Source organism: Chrysemys picta, chromosome 23 (assembly GCF_011386835.1).
Source record: "Chrysemys picta bellii isolate R12L10 chromosome 23, ASM1138683v2, whole genome shotgun sequence".
Lineage (NCBI taxonomy): Eukaryota > Metazoa > Chordata > Testudines > Emydidae > Chrysemys > Chrysemys picta.
The window spans coordinates 1563739-1586354 of record NC_088813.1 but is presented as its reverse complement, the minus strand read 5'-3'; the positions used below and the strand labels follow the sequence as shown (position 1 = coordinate 1586354).

Genomic DNA, 22616 nt, shown 5'->3' with positions numbered 1-22616 from the left:
GGAACCTATCCTTGTAACAAAGCCCGATGCCAACTCTGTCCACATATCTATTCAAGTGACATCATCATAGGACCTAATCACATCAGCCATACCATCAGGGGCTCGTTCACCTGCACATCTACCAATGTGATATATGCCATCATGTGCCAGCAATGCCCCTCTGCCATGTACATTGGCCAAACCGGACAGTCTCTCCGCAAAAGAATTAATGGACACAAATCTGACATCGGGAATCATAATACTCAAAAACCAGTGGGAGAACACTTTAACCTGTCTGGTCATTCTATGACAGACCTGCGGGTGGCTATTTTACAACAGAAAAACTTCAAAAACAGACTCTAACGAGAGACTGCTGAGCTGGAATTGATATGCAAACTAGATACAATCAACTCAGGATTGAATAAGGACTGGGAATGGCTGAGCCATTACAAACATTGAATCTATCTCCCCTTGTAAGTATTCTCACACTTCTTATCAAACTGTCTGTACTGGGCTAGCTTGATTATCACTTCAAAAGTTTTTTTCTCTTACTTAATTGGCCTCTCAGAGTTGGTAAGACAACTCCCACCTGTTCATGCTCTCTGTATGTGTACGTGTGTATATATAGCTCCTCAATATTTATTCCACTCTATATGCATCCGAAGAAGTGGGCTGTAGTCCACGAAAGCTTATGCTGTAATAAATTTGTTAGTCTCTAAGGTGCCACAAGTACTCCTTTTCTTTTTGCGGATACAGACTAACACAGCTGCTACTCTGAAACCTGTCATTATGCGTACTTGGATTTTCTTGTGTGTTTTGATCTTTAGTCTCTCTTTTGTATTTCTGAGGCCCATATTTTCTGGATTAAACCTCTGCTCATGTTCTGTTTTTCAGTTTGACTTAAGTTTTTTGGATACAGAGTGGCTACAAATACATTATGCTTCCAAACCATTACTTAATGACCTCCATTTGTTTGTAACCTGCTCTTACACTTTGTCAAGCAAACTAAAGGCCTGCGGTTCTGAGGAACTTATTTCCTGATTGTGAAAGGAACTTTCTTTGCAACTCTCACTTAGCACAAAAAATTGAAATAAACACAGAAGCGGAGGAGGTTAAAAACCATCAAGGTGCACAGGTGGTCCACCCTTTCATTTTCGGGAACACATCTACCTGTTTCTGAGGCATGATCCGTGCTCCAAGAGAAGGTAAACCCCTCCCCTGAGGCCCCTGCCACTGTCTTGCAGGAAACATCTTCCTCATTCCAGAATTGTAAGATTTTCACGGTGGTACATACTCATGAATACATCGTTAAGCATCTGGTTCCATTTATATCCAGAGGTACTGTTAGCTTCCAAGGAATTCTTCTTTTTCCTAGAACCGTGATAAGGTGGATTTTGCCAGCAAAATTCCAAATTTAATCTTGTTTTTAATTGCAAGTGGATCCACATCTGCTGCTGCTTGTATTTAATTCACATATATCCTCATTCGAATCTCTATCTGGGATATAGGTAGTACTTACACTAAGCAAGAAGAATCCCCCTGTCGTCCTCTGTAGCTTCCTGTCACCAAAATATGGTCATTTAGAAGACCTTCTCCAAATATGTATACATCTCTGTGGAGACAGCACAGCACTTTGATACTAAATAAATAACTTCCTTTGTTTATAATACCCCTTCTGTTCTTCTTCACGCAGCGCATAGTCAACTTGTGGAACTCCTTACCTGAGAAGGTTGTGAAGGCTAGGACTATAACAGCGTTTAACAGAGAACTGGATAAATTCATGGTGGTTAAGTCCATTAATGGCTATTAGCCAGGATGGGTAAAGAATGGTGTCCCTAGCCTCTGTTTGTCAGAGGATGTAGATGGGTGGCAGGAGAGAGATCACTTGATCATTGCCTGTTAGGTCCACTCCCTCTGGGGCATCTGGCATTGGCCACTGTCAGTAGACCGGATACGGGGCTAGATGGAACTTCCTTTATCACTCTCCTTTAGGGCTGCCTTATCTGTTATTAATATAATCTAAAACATCTCTTCTTCCTTGTGTCCTTTTTATAATTGCTATATCCTTCTGTTGTTTAGTTTTAGAGTTTAATTATTTCCAATTCATTGTTTTGATAGCTTGGTTTAGCAACACTACAAATAATTGGAGTCTACACTAGAAGTGGAAGCCAATATTGTGAATGTTAATGGTAATGAATCAAACTTAAAACCTCTGTAATGTACTAACATGGGAAGACTTGGATGCTAAGTACATTTTTTGCTTGGCTAATATCTTTTCTCTATTGTTGTGGTTTTGCTATATATTTTCCAAATCTTAATAGCAATGTCTTTTTTAAGAAGTAATGAAACAACATTGTTGAGGTGCAAGCTGATAACAGAGAATGGTACGTAAGCAGCAAAAAGCCTGTACTCTTAACTTTCCTTAACATTATCTCATCTTAGATTCCCAGAACAGTGTGTGAAGTGTATGGAAAGCAGCTGAAACCAGGATAAGATCTAAAGAACAATGCAAGAAGAGCTAGGAACACATTTTTAGCTGTCTAGAGGTAGCATGGTCTGGAGCAATGAACGCTGGTTGGAATTAAGGACTTGATCTGCCACTGACTTGCTCTGTGGCCTTTGACAAGTCACTTCACTTCTTTGCCTCAGTTTCACCATCTGTAGAATGGGAATAGTGCATATTCACCTATCTCACATGGAAAGCACTGTATAGGTACCAATTTTTTTCTCCGGGCAGCTTGCGTACATGTTCAAATTAAGTATCACTGCCTGCTTTGTGGTGAGAGAATGCAGCTTTCTACCACGGATAGGTGATTAAGGACAGGTAATTAAGTTCATTGAAGTTTTAAGGTAGTGTTTGCTGTGAAGCCTAATGAAAAGTGACTGTGGCAAGTATGGCAAGATTCTTTATACAAGTTTTGCACAGACTTCTCATTTATAGGGGACTTCAGTTTAAATTCCTGAATTGCTACCCTCATACCAATGAAAGTGATTGGTCTTGTTGATACCCTGACTAGATAAATATTTGTTTAGAAGCTGAAATGTTTAATGAGAAATAATGAACCATAAGAGTTTGAGAGCAGGAAAATGAGATCATTGGCACAATCCCAAATTTCCTTTTATTAGATCTTGTATTTTTATTTACTGTTCTAAATCAGTCATAAGAATTCAGACTAGAAAGGAAGAGATTCAGGAGAACATTGTGGATACATTAATGGTGCAGGTTAAACAGAGTTGCTACAAGAATTCTCAAATTAAGCATTAACTGCTACAACAATGTATTCAATCTATATTTTGGAAGAAAAAGCCTTTTGTCTTGGAATACATTGGCACTATTAAAAAGGGACAAATGACAGCTAGAAAAATGATGCAAAAATAGCATTGTTTAGACTGCTGTCCTCTTCAAGGAGTTCCTGTACCTGCTGATCAGACAGCATGGGATCCAAGAAATGAACTACATGTGTATCAAAATATCAGGTGGGTGTTGTAAGTGTATTTACAGTGTTCTCTGTTGTAGTTTGCAGTGTATTGAAAACTATGCATATGTATTGTATGTTTTTATTGGTCCTTTTTGTAATGGCCGGTTTCCTCTAATAAACATCTATCTAAAGTCAGTATTTTGTGGCTGTTTTCCAAAGGTCTGGGTGTTTTTCAAGTCACCTGATCTCCATGCAGCACCCTTTCCCTGCTAAACCAAGAGGAGAAGAGGAATCCTCTGTCATAACCATTCATAATCAATCTGTATACGAGCTCTCAGCTTTCAACTAAAATATTTTCCACCCTAGTTTTCAAAATACATGTAGCTCATTTAGACGTTTTGTATTGGCTCAACTCAACTGTGAAAATATCAATAAAATTAAACTTTATCCAGTGGTTCCTGTGGAGCATGGTTCAGTAACTTTGGCTATTGGGGGGGGGGTGGGGGAGAATCCCCAAAACAAATCAAAACAATTAAACTCAAACGTTCTTGGTTGAGATCATGTCTCTTTGCCCCAATTAAGGGCCAAGTCCTGGTTGGAATTACAGTAGTGTAAAAGAGTCACTTACTTTGAACTTACATCAGTGACTGAAAGAGGAATTTAGTATCATCTTGGTTTTACTGTCAGCTGCAGTGGTGCAATTTAAAAAAAAAAAAGGTTAATCAAAATACCTGCCGGAATGCAGATGTCCACAACTGCAACACTCGCTGCTTGTGCGAAAAGTATGTGCTGAACTGACTTCAGGCATTGAGTGTTAGGTACCAAAAATGTGGAGAAAGGGAATTGCCATACAAAATGCAGGCACAGATGCAGTTTATAGTCCCTTTCACCTATGGGAGCTGTTCTGGCCAGTCATGACAATCAGCTGGACTTTATTTTTAATTCTGAATGCATACCTTACCAGAGACAGAAGTGGATTCCTTTTCCTTTACTGTCTTCTCAGTGCAGTTTACCAACATGCCAATATAGCAGTATCCACAGAGATGAAAAAATCAGTCAACCCTATCAACTTAATAGAAATGAAAGTTCAAGATCTGGGACAAGATGTTGAGGTCGGCATGTTTACTGGTACCTATGTGGGAAAATTTGATGAATTAAAGGAAACAGAGTATCCTGACCCTGCAGGCTCTTCTCATTAGTGCTGGGCAGAATGAGCTGGGAAGTTCTTGACTTTAGTTTATAACCTTAAAACTGACTTCAACCTCCTTGGACACACACTAGCAGATTTAAAGGTAGCCATCCTACAGCAAAAATACTTCAGGACCAGATTTCAAAGAGAAACTGCTGAGCTTCAGTTCATTTGCAAATTTGACACCATCAGCTCAGGATTAAACAAAGACTGTGAATGGCTAACCAACTACAAAAGCAGTTTCTCCTCCCTTGGTGTTCACACCTCAACTGCTAGAAGAGGGCCTCATCCTCCCTGATTGAACTAACCTCATTATCTCTAGACTGATTCTTGCCTGCATATTTATACCTGCCTCTGGAAATTTCCATTACATGTGTCTGACGAAGTGGGTATTATGCTCCAGTACATTTGTTAGTCTATAAGGTGCCACAGGACTTTGTTGCTTTTTACAGATCCAGACTAACACGGCTACCCCTCTGAGAAATTAAAAGGTACAGCACCAAAAGTAAAATCCCAGCAAGCTGCATGGAAACTTTTTAAAGACACCATAATAGAGGCTCAACTTAAATGTAAACCCCAAATTAAAAAAAACATAGTAAAAGAACCAAAAAAGTGCCACCAAGGCTAAAGAACAAAGTAAAAGCAGTTAGAGGCAAAAAGGCATCTTTTAAAAAGTGGAAGTTAAATCCTAGTGTGGAAAATAGAAAGGAGCATAAAGTCTGGCAAATGAAGTGTAAAAATACAAATAGGAAGGCCAAAAAAGAATTTGAAGGACAGCTAGCCAGAGACTCTATTTAAAAACAAACAAAACAAAAAACAAAACAAAAAAAACAAACAACAACAACAAAAAACTTTGAGTATAGAAGCAGGAAGTCTGCTAAACAGGCAGTGAGGCCATTGGACAATCAAGAGCCTAAAGGAACACTCAAGGACAATAAGGCCATTGCGGAGAAACTAAATGAATTCTTTGCATTGGTCTTCACGTCTGAGGATGTGAGGGAGATTCCCAAACCAGAGCCATTCTTTTTAGGTGACAAATCTGAGGCATTGCCCCAGATTGAGGTGTCAGAGAAGGCTTTGGAACAAATTAATAAATTAAACAGTAATAAGTCACCAGCACCAGATGGTATTCAACCAAGAGTTCTGAAGGAATTCAAAGGTGAAATTGCAGAACTGCTAACTGTAGTCTGTAATATATTATTTAAATCAGATTCTGTATTAAATGACTGGAGCATACCTAATGTAAACCCAATTTTTAAAAAGGGTTCTAGAGGTGCTCCCTGCAATCGCAGGCCGGTAAGCCTGACTTCAGTACTGAGCAAACTGGTTGAATTTTTTTTTTTAACTATAATCATACACCTAGTTGAACATAATTTGTTGGAAGAGTTTTTGTAAATGGTGAGGCATGATTTCCAATCTACTACAATTCTTTGAGGGGGTCAACAAGCATGTGGACAAGGGGGGAATCCAGTGGATATAGTGTACTTAGATTTTCAGAAAGCCTTTGACATGGTCCCTCACCAAAGGTTCTTAAGCAAAGTAAGCTCTCATGGGATAAGAAGGAAGGTCCTCTTATGGATTGGTAACGGGTTGAAAGACAGGAAACAAAGGATAGGTATAAATGGTCAGTTTTCAGAAGAGAGGAGGTAAATAGTGGTGTCCCCCTGGGGTCTGTACTGGGATCAGTCCTATTCAACATATTCATAAATGATCTGGAAAAAGAGGTAAACAGTGAGGTGGCAAAACTTGCAGATGATACAAAACGACTCAAGATAGTTAAGTCCCAGGCAGACTGTGAAGAGCTACAAAAGGATCTCTCAAAATTGGGTGACTGGGCAACAGCATGGCATGTGACATTCAGTGTTGATAAATGCAAAGTAATGCACATTGGAAAACGTAATCACAACTATACATATAAAATGATTTGCCACTCAAGAAAGAGATCTTGGAGTCATTGTGGATAGTTCTCTGAAAACATCCACTCAATGTGCAGTGGCAGTCAAAAAAGCAAACAATGTTGGGAATCATTAAGAAAGGGATAGATAAGACAGAAAATATCATATTACATCTTGAATACTGTGTGCAGATTTGGTTGCCCCATCTCAAAAAAGATATATTGGATTTGGAAAAGGTTCAGAGAAGGGTGACAAAAGGGCATATTAGAGTTAAGGAATGGCTTCCGTATGAAAAGATATTAATAAGACTGGGACTTTTCAACTTGGAAAAGAAACTATGGGGGGATATGATTGAGGTCTATAAAATGGTGACTGATGTGGAGAAAATAAGGAATTATTTACTCATAACACAAGAACTAAGGGTCACCAAACAAAATCAATAAGCAGCAGGTTTAAAATAAAAGGAGGTATTTCTTCACACAATGCACAGTCAACCTGTGGAACTCTTTGCCAGAGGATGTTGTGACGGCCAAGACTATAACAGGGCTCGAAAGAGAACTAGATAAATTCATGGAGGATAGATCCATTCATGGCTATTAGACAGGATGGGGATGGTGTATCTAATCTTTGCCAGAAGTTGGGAATGGGCGACGGGGTGGATCATGTGATGATTACCTGTTCTGTTCATTCCCTCTGGGGCACCTGGCATTGGTCACTGTTGGAAGACAGGATACTGGGCTAGATGGACCTTGGGTCTGACCCAGTATGGCTGGTCTTATGGAAACCTCCCTGTGAAGAGTTTCACAGTTGTGTGTTGATCTACCTTCTCCCTTCTGAATACCCTCTCAATACCCTCCTCCCTGCTGAATACCCTTCCTAAATACCAAGGCTGAAATGTCCTTGGTGGTTTGAATCAGGTTATTTATCATAAACTATGAGAATGTGGTAGGGGAATGGTGTGGAGTAAAGCAACATCTCAAGGAAGGTAAGGGCTGTGTCATTGCTGTTGAGGTGGGGCATATCAGTCCCATCTCTAACAGCAGGGAGGAGTCATCTGTGGATTTATTAGACAATAGATCTGCAGGTGGCACCACCAAACCATTCCTGGGGTCAGTTAATGAAACGTCCCATCAAGGGTTCATTTTCAGCCAAATCTTCTAAAAGCAAGTTAAACTGCCTTGTTTAAAACATATGTACACATTCCTGTATCTAGGTGAATGATTTGTGATAGGCTCTAGTTCAATCTTAGAAACACCCAGTGGCTTCTAAGATTCTATGATTAAAGAATTTGCCCCATCCCTTCTAATGGTTTATTACACTTTAAAAAAAATCATTTTGAACATTGCTGACTTCAATTCCCACTCATTGCATCTTGTTATGCCTTTGTCTACTAGATTAAAATAAAGTTCCAGTATTGGTTATTTTCTCCCTGTGAAGGTACTTCTAAACCAGGGATAGGCAACCTATGGCACACGTGCCAAAGTCCGCACACAAGCTGATTTTCAGTGGCACTCATACTGCCCGGGTCCTGGCCACTGGTCCGGGGGCCTCTGCATTTCAGTTTAATTTTAAATGAAGCTTCTTAAACATTTGTAAAACCTTATTTACTTTACATACAACAATAGTTTAGTTGTCTATTATAGACATAGAGACCTTCTAAAAATGTTAAAATTATTACTGGCATGGAAAACCTTAAATTAGAGTGAATAAATGAAGACTTAGCACACCACTTTTGAAAGGTGGCCGACCCCTGTTATAGACTATGATTAAGTTGCCTCTTAACCTTTTCTTCAGTAACCTAAATTGACTGAGCTCCTTCAGTCTTAACCCAAGTTATTCAGGGCTAGGAAATGTAACTTTTAATGGATGCATACAGCTGCTCTCCTGCTACTTGAGAAATTTTATACACACTGGGATATTGTATTGCATTGCAGCTGCCACAAGGTTATGGGGTAGCAATGAACCACTACATCTTTGTGAATGCCAGCAGTTCTGTTTCCTATCAGATGCTCCTCTTTCTCCCCCTCTCCCCCCCACAGCACCACAGCATGCTCCTTCACCCAGTTGCCCTCCAGCAGTAAAAGTGCCCATAGTTTTCAAGCTAGGACAGTGTGTAGGTGCAGCTAAATCTCCCCCTTGCAGAGGCCTCTGTTAGATCTGAGCATCGTCCCACAGCGACAGAGTCCCGTGTGCCTTTCTATACACAAAACCGAGTTGGCAGACACTGGGGAATGGTGGGGGTCAGTTGGGCCTGGTACTCTGTTTATCTGTGCTGGAGACGGAAGAGCTGAGTGGGGCCTGCCAAGATCTGATGATGTGAATGGTAGGTGTGGCAGGTCCCACCTAGGGTGCAACATAAAACTGGGGTACCACTGAGCCCTCTAACTTGCTAGCCTGGGTTCCCTCTCACTGTGCTGCTGTGAAAAGCTACAGGACACTTGCTCCTGGTCCTACATTCCCACCAGCATTCATACTGGCAGGGATACATCCAGCTGCAGTTACATGCAGGCTCTGGCCAGCCACTGCATGAACCAACAATAGAGAGGCTACAGCCAAAATACCACCAGCTCCCCAGCCTAGGAATCCAGAGTTGTGCCACCCTGCCCTGGTCAAAAACCCAACCAGTATGAATTTATTTCTCCTTCCACATGGAGAGGAATATGCACAACACCTTTGTTAAGTTGGCTGAGATTTTCCCAAATACTCAAAAACACACTGGTTAAGATAAACCATAAACCATAAACCAAGTTTATTAACTACAGATAGATTTTTTAAGCGATAGCAAACACATTAAAGAAGATTACCGAGCAAATAAACAAAACTGCAGTCTAAGCCTAATATATTAGATAGAATCAGCAATATCTCACCCTGCCTGATGATGCAAGCAGTCCACCAAGCTTCCATACACAGGCTAGAAATCCCTTTAGCCTTGTACCAGCACTTCCCCCAATTCAGTCTTTGTTCCTCAGGTGTTCTCTTGTATGGGGAGTGAGGCCCCAAAATGATGTCACTCCCCATCTTTTAGTCTCTCCATAGGGTGGGAACCCCTTTGTTCTAAGCCAAGTTCCCAGCCCTTTTATGGAAAAATACAGGTACCAAAATGGAGTTCAGTATCATGTGGACCAGTCACATGCCCTTGCATGACTTGCTGAGTCATAGCAGCCATTATCCATAGGCTGTCTGAAGTGTCTGCAGGTGAGGATACGCTTTTCCATGGTTCATTGTCTTTGTTGATGGGCCATTAGCACTGTCTAGCTTCTTCATTGTTGTACCTGAAAGGCTAGGAGTGGGTGTTTCCAACTTCACAATATCTTTCAGTAACACATGCATAGCAAAACTTTATAATGTCACATACAATGACAGCACATACAATCCAATTTGCAAATTAGACACCATTTGAATAAAGATTGGGAGTGGATGAGTCAGTACACAAAGTAGAACTATTCCCCCTATTGTTACTCACACCTTCCTTTCAATTGTTGGAAATGGGCCATCCTGATTATCACTACAGAAGTTTTTTTTCTCCTGCTGACAATAGCCCATCTTAACTGATTATTCTTGTTAGAGTTGGTATGGCAACACCCATTTTTTCATGTTCTCTGTGTGTATATATAAAACTTCCTACTGTATTTTCCACTGCATGCATCCGATGAAGTGGGTTTTAGCCCACAAAAGCTTATACTTAAATAAATTTGTTAGTTTTTAAGGTGCCACAATTACTCCTCATTCTTTTTGCGAGATTCATAGATTCATAGATTCTAGGACTGGAAGGGACCTCGAGAGGTCATCGAGTCCAGTCCCCTGCCCGCATGGCAGGACCAAATACCGTCTAGACCATCCCTGATAGACATTTATCTAACCTACTCTTAAATATCTCCAGAGATGGAGATTCCACAACCTCCCTAGGCAATTTATTCCAGTGTTTAACCACCCTGACAGTTAGGAACTTTTTCCTAATGTCCAACCTAGACCTCCCTTGCTGCAGTTTAAACCCATTGCTTCTGGTTCTATCCTTAGAGGCTAAGGTGAACAAGTTTTCTCCCTCCTCCTTATGACACCCTTTTAAATACCTGAAAACTGCTATCATGTCCCCTCTCAGTCTTCTCTTTTCCAAACTATTGATCATTGATTTCACTGGGCTTCAGATCAGGCCCTTATCTCTGCGGCCACGGAAGCTCAAGGCCCTGCAGGCGCTAACTCCGCCTAGGTGCCTGGTTGGGGCCCTGTGCGCTGCCTCCCTGTGGGCAGCCGGCAGGAGCAGGAGACGGAGGACGTCACACCCCGACTCCCAGCCACAGCCCAAATCAAGGGGCCAGGAGCATGGGCTGGAGGGATCGCTCCTCGCGGGGCAGGGGAGGGCTCCATCCAGCCGAGGGTTTCCTATAGATCTCAGCCCAAACCAGAAGGCTGCTTAGGAGTGCTAAGGCAGGCCCGGAAACCTCCCGTTAGGGGCAGCATGAGGGGCGACCGATGTGGGGTGTGGGCTGGTCCCAGGCGACCACTCGGTTCGTTACCTCTTCGGCTTCCTGGGAGAGATGTCGATGGCAGGGCCAGGTGCCGGCATATCCATGGGGAACATGTCCACCCACATCTCCAGCCGGCCCTGCAACGTTGGGGAGACCGAGTTAGCATCCCCTGCTGTGTCCTCCCCTCCCTTTCCTGGGGTCCTTCCCCTCCCGCCTGGCAGCACCAGCCTGAAGGTGACAGTCGCACGGCGACAAGGCCGTGGCAGGCCGTGTTGGCAGAGAACGTTGCCAGCTCGGGGGCTCAGCTGCACCCCCAGCCCCCCACAGAGTGTCGCCTGCCCGGGGAGTAGATGAGAGGCAATAGACGGGGTACCGAGGGGACATGGGTGCGGTGGGAAGGGTGGGGAGAGGTGTGGCCATGGAGCGGGGATGCAGGGTGGAGCTGGAGGGGAAACAAGCGCATGAGGGTAGAGAACAGGGTCCAGGCATGACAAAGGCAGCCACAGACCTACAGCTGTGGGCTTGGGGAGCCCAAGGGAACGGGGGCGTGGGGAGGTATGGAAAGGGGGAAGGGACCTAATCAGACAGGGCTGGGGCCTGGGAGGCAGAGATCATTGCTATTATTGCTCCCCAGGGGTGATTTTTTGTGGGAAGGGGCTTCCCCTGCAGGATTCTCCACCTGGGGGGATGGGATGGGGCCGGTCCATATGGCCTTGGATCTGCTTTGCACGTGGGAACCCATGAGGCTCAGCAGAGCTGGCGTTCCCGAGGGCCAGACGGGGGTGCTGCAGTCACCTCGCCGTCCCCCGCAGCACCGAGCCGGTGACCCCGATGCCAGGCGGGCGGGCAGTACCTGTTCGATGCCAGGCTTGTCGGGATTCAGCAGCGGCCACATCTCCACGTGCTCCGGGACGAGTTTGCAGCCCACGCGGGGGATCTCCTCCCAGTGGCGCAGCACTGCCAGGGCCAGGTGCTCATCCGTCTGCTTCTTCTGACCTGTGTGCGCAGAGCGAGCACTGAGCCGGGCCGCGCTCCCCACTGCCAGCCCGAGGCAGGAGAACACCCACCCCCCGCTGGGCAGGGCCAAGGAGCATGGGCTGTCTCACCTCCATTGACTTCCGGGGGCTTTGGGTGAAACGTGCCCTGAAACCCCCCTGCCTCAGACACCTTTAGGGACATCTCCCGTTTTGTAAACCCAGGTCTGCGGCTCATTTCCAAACTCAGCCCTGAGAATCCACACTGCATGGTAAACCCGGGCTTACAATTGCTGGGTCTGGGTCTTCCAGTCGTGCTAATGTGTCCACGCTGCACAACATAGACCTTCTGACTCCGGTCCACAGCCAGTCCTGGGTCCCCACTGCACAATGGCAGGGGTTGGACCCGACTCACAGCAGGACCTGGGCTCTGACCCACCCCCTAGCAGGGTCCTAGGGCCCAGGCTCTGAGTGCTTGGTGTGTGGACGGAAGAGGGACTTGGTCTCAAACCTGAACCAGAGCCCGGGCTCCGTGTGCAGTGTAGACAGACCCTCTATGTCTGAAGGGACCACTTTGCTCATCTATGAGGTTCTAAAGGCCACGTTTGCCCTCACGGGTCTAGACTGAAAGCTGAGCCATGCCACCTGTGACGTTGTGCAGTCTATATGGTTTTATAAAAACTTGATAATAAGTCAATATAATGTAACTGAGATAGTTTTAGAGAAAATACGGTAATAAGTGAATGTAAGTAACTGGGATATGCCTCATGCAAAAGGTCTCTTGTAAGGTATCATTACAAAGCTTATAATCTACTGAGTATGATCATCTGATTTGTATAAATGTACCACTCTTGTATCTAAAACTAGAAATATAAAATGTAACTCTGAGGGCCTATTGTAATTGTGTAAAGTGTGGACCATTAATGATGGTTTGGAATCTTGATGACTCCCATTGTCTGCAGATGGCTGTATTTACCTGTGAGTCTTCCTGTATATGTGTGTGCTGGCAAGTGAGTAATGAAGTCTTGCAGTGACATGTGATCATGTCACCTGAACTGGAATCCATCTTTAACCTGGTGCTTTTCCAGTGAGGGGGGGGGTGGAAACCCAGAGAGACAAAGAGTTCCCGCCTTATGCAAAAGATATATAAAGGGGGGAAGAGAACAGAGAAGGGAAGAAGAACAGGAGGACTTGTGGCACCTTAGAGACTAACAAATTTATTAGAGCATAAGCTTTCGTGGACTACAGCCCACTTCTTCGAAGAAGCCATCATGAAGAATCCCCTAGCTACCACCTGAGCTGCAACAAGAGCTGTACCAGGGGAAAGAATTGTGCCCAGGCCTGGAAGGTGTCCAGTCTGAGAAAAACTTACTGAAACATCTCTGAGGGTGAGATTATCTGTATTTAGTTTGATTAGACATAGATTTGCGCATTTTATTTTATTTTGCTTGGTGACTTACTTTGTTCTGTCTGTTACTACTTTGAACCACTTAAATCCTACTGTCTGTATTTAATAAAATCACTTTTTATTTAGTAATTTACTCAGAGTATGTATTAATACCTGGGGGAGCAAACAACTGTGCATATCTCTCTATCAGTGTTATAGAGGGCGAACAATTTATGATTTTGCCCTGCATAAGCTTTATGCAGGGTAAAACAGATTTATCTGGGTTTAGACCCCATTGGGAGTTGGGCATCTGAGTGCTAAAGACAAGCATACTATTGTGAGCTGTTTTCGGGTAAACTTGCAGCTTTGGGACAGGAGATTCAGACCCTGGGTCTGTGTCTGGAGCCAAACGGGAGTGTCTGGCTCAGCAAGACAGGGTGCTGGAGTCCTGAGCTGGCAGGGAAAACAGAAGCAGGGGTAGTCTTTGCACATCGGGTGGCAGCTCCCAAGGGGGTTTCTGTGATCCAACCCGTCACACCACACCTTCCCCCATCTCTCCTCGGCCCCATTGCCCTAGGACGATCCTCACCTACCGCCCCTCCTTGAATCTAATGAGGCCTTTCCCTGCCCCCAGAGGGACAATGACTGATTCATGTCACCGCACCCCTGCCCGGCCCCTAGCCCCACTGTCCTGTATATGGCCTCCTGTGCTCCTCAGAGTGAGTGAGGGGGCTGGGAACATGCAGCAGTGGAGATAGGGCATGGCAGAGAGGACAGGCCAGAAGGTTCCCAGATGAGCCGGATCAGGACTCTGCCTCAGCGAGCATCTAGGCCGGCCCTACTCCACCCTCCCACCCCCGCAGCCACCCTCCTTGTTACCCTCAGAACCTGGAGTGTGAGTCCCAGTGTCTAGTTCACAGGGTTAAAGAGCAAGGGCTGGGCTCAGAGACCTGCGCTCTGATTCCTCCCTGAGCCCACGGGCCAGGCTGCAGCGGTACCTTTGCCCAGTGCGGTCGCCCCCCAGCCTTCTTCATGACGCTCTTGTAGGCCAGCCAATAGTCCAGCCGGGGCACGTCCTTCCCGTAGGGCCTGAGGGCACAGGGCAGAGTCAGTGGCTAGCAGCTGCCTCCGTCCCCCTTCCCAGGGGGTTTCTTTGGCATTAAGACCACAAAGGGGGCACATGACACAAACTCATTCACCTCTGACATGGACTGGTCACTGGGGGAGACAGAGCTACCCTCGCCTTCACAGAGGTTATGGATTTCCCCACTGGGGGATGCTCCTGGGACCTACTGGAGTTTGAGTTCTGCAGCCAGCCCTACTCGGGCCAGCAGTGGGGTGTGACCCCGGCACTGTCGGCGCTAGAAGCAGCAGCCCCTGCCACGTGAGCTCAAGGACTAACCCCAGCTGGGTAGGGCCTGCGGTAGACTCTGCTCCAGCTCCGACTAGACGCGCTCTGTCTCCTAAGCCTGGGTTAAAACTGAGCCTTGGGCACCTGGGGTGAATGTCAGGAAAAGCTTCTCGGGAGGTAGATGGTGGATCTCTGCTGTGCAGTGTCCCCCGGGAAAGGGCTGGAGACCCATCGCTTGGGACATTTAACATCAGACCGGACAGGGCCCTGGGGAACAGGCTGAGGAACATTTTTGGGTCTGTGTTTGTCCAGCACAACGGGGTCCTGGTCCATGACGGGGCCCCTAGACATCCCCACAATACGAACAATTAACAACAAGTAACAATAAGAATTCCCAGTGGGACAGGACCCGACAGCTCTTTTAATCTCATGTTCATGATCAAACCAACCAGCTGGGAATAAATAATCAACTCAGCCCTTAAAATCCCCATGAACCAGCCCGTGTTGTAATCCCCATGTGACATGTGGGGAAACTGAGGCACGGGGCACGGACTTGACTGGCCCAAGGTCCCATAGCTGGGAACATAAGTCAGGACTCTCAAGACACTGGACAGTTTTTCTGCCCCCGTGCAGCAGGGGAAGAGAACTCTGGGGTCGCCGCCAACCAACTCCGAGCGGAGCACGAGCAGTGAGATCCGGATCGGCCGAGCCGTCGACGTCTGGTAACACCAGCTTCTTCTTCGAGTGCTTTCTCATATCCATTCCATTAGGTGTGCGCGCGCCGCGTGCACGATCATCGGAGAATTTTCTACCCTAGCAACACCGGCGGGTCGGCTGTGGAGCCCCCTAGAGTGGCGCCTTCATGGCGCTGAATATATACCCCAGCCGACCCGGCGCCCCCTCAGTTCCTTCTTACCGCCCCTGACGGTCGTTGGAACTGTGGAGCGCGGCGTAGCTGTTCTCCACTCTCCCTAGCTTATTCAGTTATTCACAGTTATAGTTATAGTTCTAGTTGTCTATAGTTAAATAGTTGGTTATTCACTTTGTTAATAGTTGTTATATAGTTAAAGGGGATTAAGGGGGTTGTCTCCCCCTTTTTCCCCTGGCCGCGTGGCCGGGCTCATGCCCAAGGCTCCCGGCTTCAAACAGTGCGCCTCCTGCGCTAAGCCTATGCCAACGAGTGACCCGCACGACTCGTGTCTGAAGTGCCTGGGAGAGTCCCATCAAACAGATAAATGCAAGATCTGTAAGGCCTTCAGACTGAGGACCAAGAAGGAGCGGGACTTTCGGCTCCGGCAACTCCTTATGGAGGCGGCACTTAGCCCGGACGCTCCATCGGCGCGTCAGGCCCCGGCACCTAGCACCTCGGTGCGCAGTGCCCCGGCAGCACCGACCATTCCGACCACGTCGGACAAGCCTCCACGGCACCGGACCTCGTCGGCACCGCACTCACAGCAAGTGCCTCGGCGCCGTTCATTATCCCCGGGACATAAAAAATCCCATAAGACGGGGACCTCCGTGCCGAAGACGCCGGCTCCCCCGGTGCCGGGGGTAGAGCCGCGTCCGCCTGTGGAGCACCGAAAACAGGTGACTCCAGCACCGTCGACTCCGGCTCCGAGGCCGTTGAGTCCGGTGCAGACAGGGTCACCACCGCGACCGGCGGTGATACAGTGCCTCCCGTCGACCCCAGAGACCTTCGCGACGGCGAGAGACTTGATCGCTCTCACGGAGCCGGCACCGCCCCAACCACCGGCACCGTCGGCACCGTTGACTCGTCCGGTCCAATCTAGGGGGAAACCTGCCTTGATGCGCCCTCCATCGCAGGGGCTGGAACCACGGCACCGGTCCAGGTCCCGAAGCAGGTCCCCACGCCGCTCGCAGTCCCGGCGCTGGATATCACCTCGGCACCGGTCGTACTCGCGGCCAAGATCATCGTCGCGGCACCGCTCTACGTCTCGGCACCGCTATGATCGTCGGCACCGATCGACATCGAGACGTAGTTCTCGGCACCGATACGATCGACGCTCGACGTCGAGAGGCCGCTCCCGGCACCGGGCCTACTCCAGGTCATCGTCCAGGTCCAGATCCGACTCCCGGCACCGGCGCGGTCATCGGCACCGATCGCGATCTCGGCACCGATCGCCGGCACCGCATAGAGATAGAACATCTCCAGACCGGCACCGTGTGGCACCGTATCCCACGGGATTCGTCTCGGCGCAGTCGGCACCGCCATGGCCATCGAGATCGGTGTCTCGCTCCTCTGAGGACATATCGAGATCGGCATACCCCCCTCAGGGGCAAGCCGAGGAGCAAGATATAGGCCATTGGCAGGAGGTAGCAGAGGACCCTGCTCATGGCCCATCTCACTGGTCTTTCTGGACCCCGTGGTCGTACCATCAGGCACAAGGGGCTCCAATAACTTCAACCTCTCGCTCGGGTCACTCTGATAGAAGGGCCCCAGAGTCCACCATCTCTCGCCCTCCTCCAGGGGGCATGGAGGCTTCCGTGCCCGCACCACCTGACGTCCTGGACCCAAGGGCAGGTGATGCTCCGGCCCAGGAACAGGGAGACCAGGACCCTCCCTTGGATCCCTTACCACCGGAGGCATCTTCCTCTTCCTCTCCAGATGAGGCAGTGGCGGGCACGTCGTGCACAGGTCCACCCCCAATAGATCTTCGGGCTCATCAGGACCTCTTACGTAGGGTGGCCCGTAATATGGACCTACAGGCGGAAGAGATAGTGGAGGTGCAGGACCCCATTGTAAATATCCTCGCGGCGGATGCCCCATCAAGAGTGGCGTTGCCCCTGATCCGCACGATCCAGGCTAACGCCACTACGATATGGCAAACTCCTGCCTCTATCCCACCCACAGCCAGAGGGGTGGAGAGAAAGTACTTTGTCCCCTCAAAGGACTATGAGTACCTGTATACTCACCCACAGCCGTGTTCACTGGTGGTGTCATCAGTGAATGCAAGGGAGCGCCACGGTCAACAGGCCGCAGCGCCCAAATCGAAGGAGGCTAAGCGCCTCGATTTGTTTGGCCGTAAAGTTTATTCAGCCGGAGGGCTGCAACTTAGAGCGGCTAACCAGCAGGCGCTCTTGAGCCGTTATGGTTTTAACTCCTGGAACTCTATGGGGAAGTTCAAGGAGTTGATTCCCCAAGAGTCCAGGGAAGAGTTCGGGGCCCTAGTTGAGGAAGGTAAGAAGGTGGCTCGGACTTCCTTACAGGCCTCACTAGATATAGCGGACTCGGCTGCAAGAACCCTGGCATCAGGTATCGCTATGCGAAGGACCTCCTGGCTCCAAGTTTCGGGTTTGCCCCCTGAGCTGCAACAAACCCTGCAGGATTTGCCCTTTGAAGGACAGGGGTTGTTCTCGGAAAAGACGGACTCTCACCTGCAGAGCCTCAAGGACTCCAGGACAATCATGCGCTCCCTGGGGATGCATGTTGCGGGTCCTCAGCGCAGGCCATTTAGGCCTCAGCCTCAGCGCTTCTACCCCCCCCCCCACCTCGTCAGAGACAGGACTCTGCCCGGAGGCGGGGGCGAGGTGGTAGAAGAAGGTGGACCGGCCCTCAACCTGGTCAGAACCAAGGGCCACCAAGGCCACCCGCAGGCCCCAGGCAGAACTTTTGAAGGTGCGGTCGAGGACGGCGCCCCAGTCATCCCCCAGGATCCAGCCCCCTCCTTTCGGGATCGCCTCTCCCACTCCCACCGTGTTTGGTCCCTTATAACTTCGGACCGTTGGGTCCTTCGCACGGTGGAGAGGGGATACGCTATCCAGTTTTCTTCAATCCCCCCCTCCCACCCCCCTTCCCCGTCCCTCTTCAGGGACCCTTCTCACGAGCAACTTCTTATACAGGAGGTTTCCACGCTCCTTGCTATGGGGGCCATAGAGGAGGTTCCAGTAGAGTTAAGGGGCAGGGGATTTTATTCCCGTTACTTCCTGATCCCCAAGTCCAAAGGAGGTCTGCGACCCATCTTGGACTTGCGCGGACTCAACAAATTCGTAGTAAAGTTGAAGTTCCGCATGGTCTCTTTGGGGGCCATTATCCCTTCCCTCGATCCTGGAGACTGGTTCGCCGCCCTCGACATGAAAGACGCATACTTTCATATCGCAATTTACCCGCCTCACAGACGCTTCCTGCGATTCGTGGTAAGCAAAGTGCACTATCAATTTGCAGTCCTTCCCTTCGGCCTATCCTCGGCCCCAAGAGTGTTCACGAAATGTATGGCTGTCGTGGCAGCGTACCTTCGTCGGCAAGGGATACAGGTGTTCCCGTACCTAGACGACTGGCTGGTACGCGGTCGCACCAAAGAGCAAGTTCGAGCTCACGTCCACATAATAGTGCACACATTCAACGAGTTGGGCATCCTACTCAACAAGGACAAATCCACTCTAGAACCTACCCAGAGAATAGAATTCATCGGCGCAGTCCTAGACTCCAGACGTGCACAAGCCATCCTGCCAGACAACCGCTTTTGTACCATCACGAGCCTCATTCAAGGGCTCAGGGCCTTCCCAACTACCACGGTGAGGTCGTGCCTCACCCTGCTGGGTCACATGGCTTCCTGCATGTACGTAACCAGGCATGCCAGACTTCGGCTTCGCCCACTCCAGACCTGGGTGTCATCGATATACCGCCCACATCGGGACAGCCTGAACATGGTGGTCACGGTCCCGAACTCGGTCCTGACCTCCCTCACCTGGTGGCTAGATCACAATGTGGTTTGCGAGGGGATGCCATTTCACGCCCCACAACCCTCTCTGCACCTGGTCACAGACGCTTCATCTCTGGGTTGGGGCGCCCATCTCAACGAACACCATACCCAGGGCCTGTGGACTGCACCCCAGTTAGCCCTGCACATCAATGTTCGGGAACTGATGGCGGTGCGCCTGGCGTGCCAGGCATTTCTCAATCTCCTACGTGGCCGCTGTGTGTTAGTTCTCATCGACAACACCACGGCCATGTTTTACATCAACAAGCAAGGAGGAGCACGTTCGTCAATTCTATGCCAAGAGGCCATTCGCCTGTGGGACTTCTGCATCGCCCACTCAATCCATCTCACGGCATCGTTCCTCCCTGGAGTCCAGAACACTTTAGCGGACCGACTCAGCAGGTCCTTTCAGACGCACGAGTGGTCTATCCGTCCGGACATCATACATTCCGTCTTCCAGAAGTGGGGGTTTCCCCAGATAGACCTGTTTGCTTCTCGAGACAACAGGAAATGCCACGTGTTCTGCTCCCTGCAAGGTCGAGCTCCGGGCTCCCTCTCGGATGCGTTTCTCCTTCCCTGGAAAGACCACCTGTTTTATGCCTTCCCTCCGTTTCCTCTGGTCCACAAGGTACTGCTCAAATTGCGCAGAGACCAGGCACAGGTAATTCTGGTCGCTCCAGCGTGGCCGAGACAACATTGGTACACCACACTGTTGGAACTCTCGGTTCAGACACCGATCCCGCTTCCATTATGTCCAGATCTCATCTCTCAGGACCACGGCCGGCTGCGTCACCCCGACCTGCAATCGCTCCACCTCACGGCGTGGTTGCTCCATGGTTCACCCAGGCAGAGCAACAATGCTCGCACTCGGTCCAACAGATTCTGCTGAGCAGTAGGAAGCCTTCAACACGGACCACATACTTGGCCAAGTGGAAGCGGTTCTCCTGTTGGTGCGAACAACGAGCCACGTCCCCGTTACAGGCACCTATTCCTCTCATATTGGAATATCTCCTCTCCCTAAAACAGCAAGGGTTGGCGATATCTTCAATTAGAGTTCACCTGGCCGCTATATCAGCCTTTCACCCAGGAGAACTCGCATCCTCGGTATTCTCTAACCCGATGGTCGTTAGATTCCTCAAGGGCTTAGACCGGATGTACCCACAACAACGTCAGCCCGTTCCGACGTGGGACCTCAACCTGGTTCTCTCCAAGCTCACAGGTCCTCCATTCGAGCCACTGGCCACCTGTTCACTTTTGTACCTATCCTGGAAGACAGCCTTCCTCGTAGCCATCACCTCAGCAAGGCGCGTTTCTGAACTCAGGGCGCTTACATCCGAGCCCCCTTACACAGTTTCCCATAAGGATAAAGTGCAGCTTCGTCCACATCCTGCCTTTCTCCCTAAGGTGGTTTCTCCATTTCATATCAACCAGGATATATTTCTCCCGGTCTTTCATCCTAAACCACATGCTACTCGCCAGGATCAACGTTTGCATTCTCTGGACGTACGCAGGGCCCTGGCTTTCTATATTGACCGCACAAGGCACTTTAGAAAGACGACGCAACTCTTCGTTGCAGTGGCCGACCGAATGAAAGGCTCACCGGTCTCCTCACAACGCCTATCCTCCTGGATTACGTCTTGCATCTGGACTTGCTATGACCTGGCAGGTGTCTCAGCACCGCACCTCACCGCTCACTCCACGAGGGCCCAAGCTTCCTCGACGGCTTTCCTGGCGCAAGTTCCAATCCAGGACATTTGTAGAGCTGCGGTTTGGTCATCAGTCCACACATTTACAGCTCACTATGCACTAGTGCAGCAGTCCAGGGACGATGCTGCATTCGGATCAGCGGTTTTGCACACAGCAATGTCTCACTCCGACCCCACCACCTAAGTTGGGCTTGGGAGTCACCTAATGGAATGGATATGAGCAAGCACTCGAAGAAGAAAAGACGGTTACTCACCGTTGTAACTGTTGTTCTTCGAGATGTGTTGCTCATATCCATTCCAAACCCGCCCCCCGTCCCCACTGTCGGAGTAGCCGGCAAGAAGGAACTGAGGGGGCGCCGGGTCGGCTGGGGTATATATTCAGCGCCATGAAGGCGCCACTCTAGGGGGCTCCACAGCCGACCCGCCGGTGTTGCTAGGGTAGAAAATTCTCCGACGATCGTGCACGCGGCGCGCGCACACCTAATTGGAATGGATATGAGCAACACATCTCGAAGAACAACAGTTACAACGGTGAGTAACCGTCTTTTCCAATGTGCAGGTTAACTCTGGCTTGTGCTGCAGCCCCCGGCCCTGCCAGAGCCAGAGCCCCATTCCTCCCGGCCCAGCCCCCGCTTTACCTGTACATGATGATGTTCATGTAGCAGCTGTCTCTCTGGAAACAGGGACTCAGCAAGATGTCGTCCCCCCGAGCAAAGCGCACCTCCACTGGGTAGTGTGCCACCACTTTGGGGTTGTTCTCCAGCACGGCCTTCAGCTCCAGCAGGGCCTCCTTCGTCTTCTCACTGCCCAGGTGCAAACCGCCCCCAGAGCGCATGTTAGCATTGGAGCCACCATCTCGCTGCTGGGCCTCAAACCGCCCTTCCCCACAGTGGGGCGAGCTCAGAGCCTGACCACATCTCCCCCTAGCGCTGGAAGGGCAGGGGCTGGGGGTCGAGATTGAGGGGCACCAGCAGAGCTGTGTGGGGGTGCCCAAGGCTGGGATAGCAGGGGGCTGTGGGTTCGGACTGAGGGGATCAGCAGAGTTCTGCAGGGGGTGCCCAGGGCTGGGATAGCAGGGGGCTGAAGGTTGGGCTGAAGGGCATTGGCAGAGCTAAACCCATTGGCATTGGGGGGAGGGATAGCTCAGTGGTTTGAGCATTGGCCTGCTAAACCCAGGGTTGTGCATTCAATCCTTGAGGGGGCCATTTAGGGATCTAGGGCAAAATCAGTACTTGGTCCTGCTAGTGAAGGCAGGGGACTGGACTGGACTTGATGACCTTTCAAGGTCCCTTCCAGTTCTAGATGATAGAATAGAATAGCTGGGGGAGCAGGGCTGGAAGAGTCAGGGGGGGCTGTGGGTTTGGGGCTGAGGCACACTGGCAGAGCTGAGGGGGAGTGCTGGAATAGCCAGTGGGCTGTGGCAGGTTGGCAGAGCTGAGGGGGAGCAGGGCTGGAATAGCCAGTGGGCTGTGGCGGGCTGGCAGAGCTGAGGGGGAGCAGGGCTGGAAGAGTCAGGGGGGGCTGTGGGTTGG

The 22616-nt window shown here is 49.3% G+C and overlaps 1 protein-coding gene across 1 annotated transcript; it reads right to left on the bottom strand.

The window, feature by feature from the left end:
- Positions 1–14195: 14195 nt before the first annotated feature.
- LOC135977278 (L-gulonolactone oxidase-like) lies at positions 14196–21934 on the bottom strand. The gene is made up of 2 exons (XM_065577255.1): positions 21723–21934; positions 14196–14398 (listed from the first exon to the last, which is right to left on the bottom strand). The coding sequence occupies exons 1-2, from the start codon at positions 21917–21919 to the stop codon at positions 14224–14226; spliced, it is 372 nt and encodes a 123-aa protein (XP_065433327.1). The 5' UTR covers positions 21920–21934; the 3' UTR covers positions 14196–14223.
- Positions 21935–22616: the final 682 nt, after the last annotated feature.

Bases quoted from the DNA above. Each gene is read 5' to 3' on its own strand.
- LOC135977278 (XM_065577255.1), bottom strand. From the start codon at position 21,919: ATGCGCTCTGGGGGCGGTTTGCACCTGGGCAGTGAGAAGACGAAGGAG. The intron at 14,399-21,722 runs GTAAAGCGGGGG...CTGTGCCCTCAG, and splicing joins ATGAACATCATCATGTACAG to GCCCTACGGGAAGGACGTGC.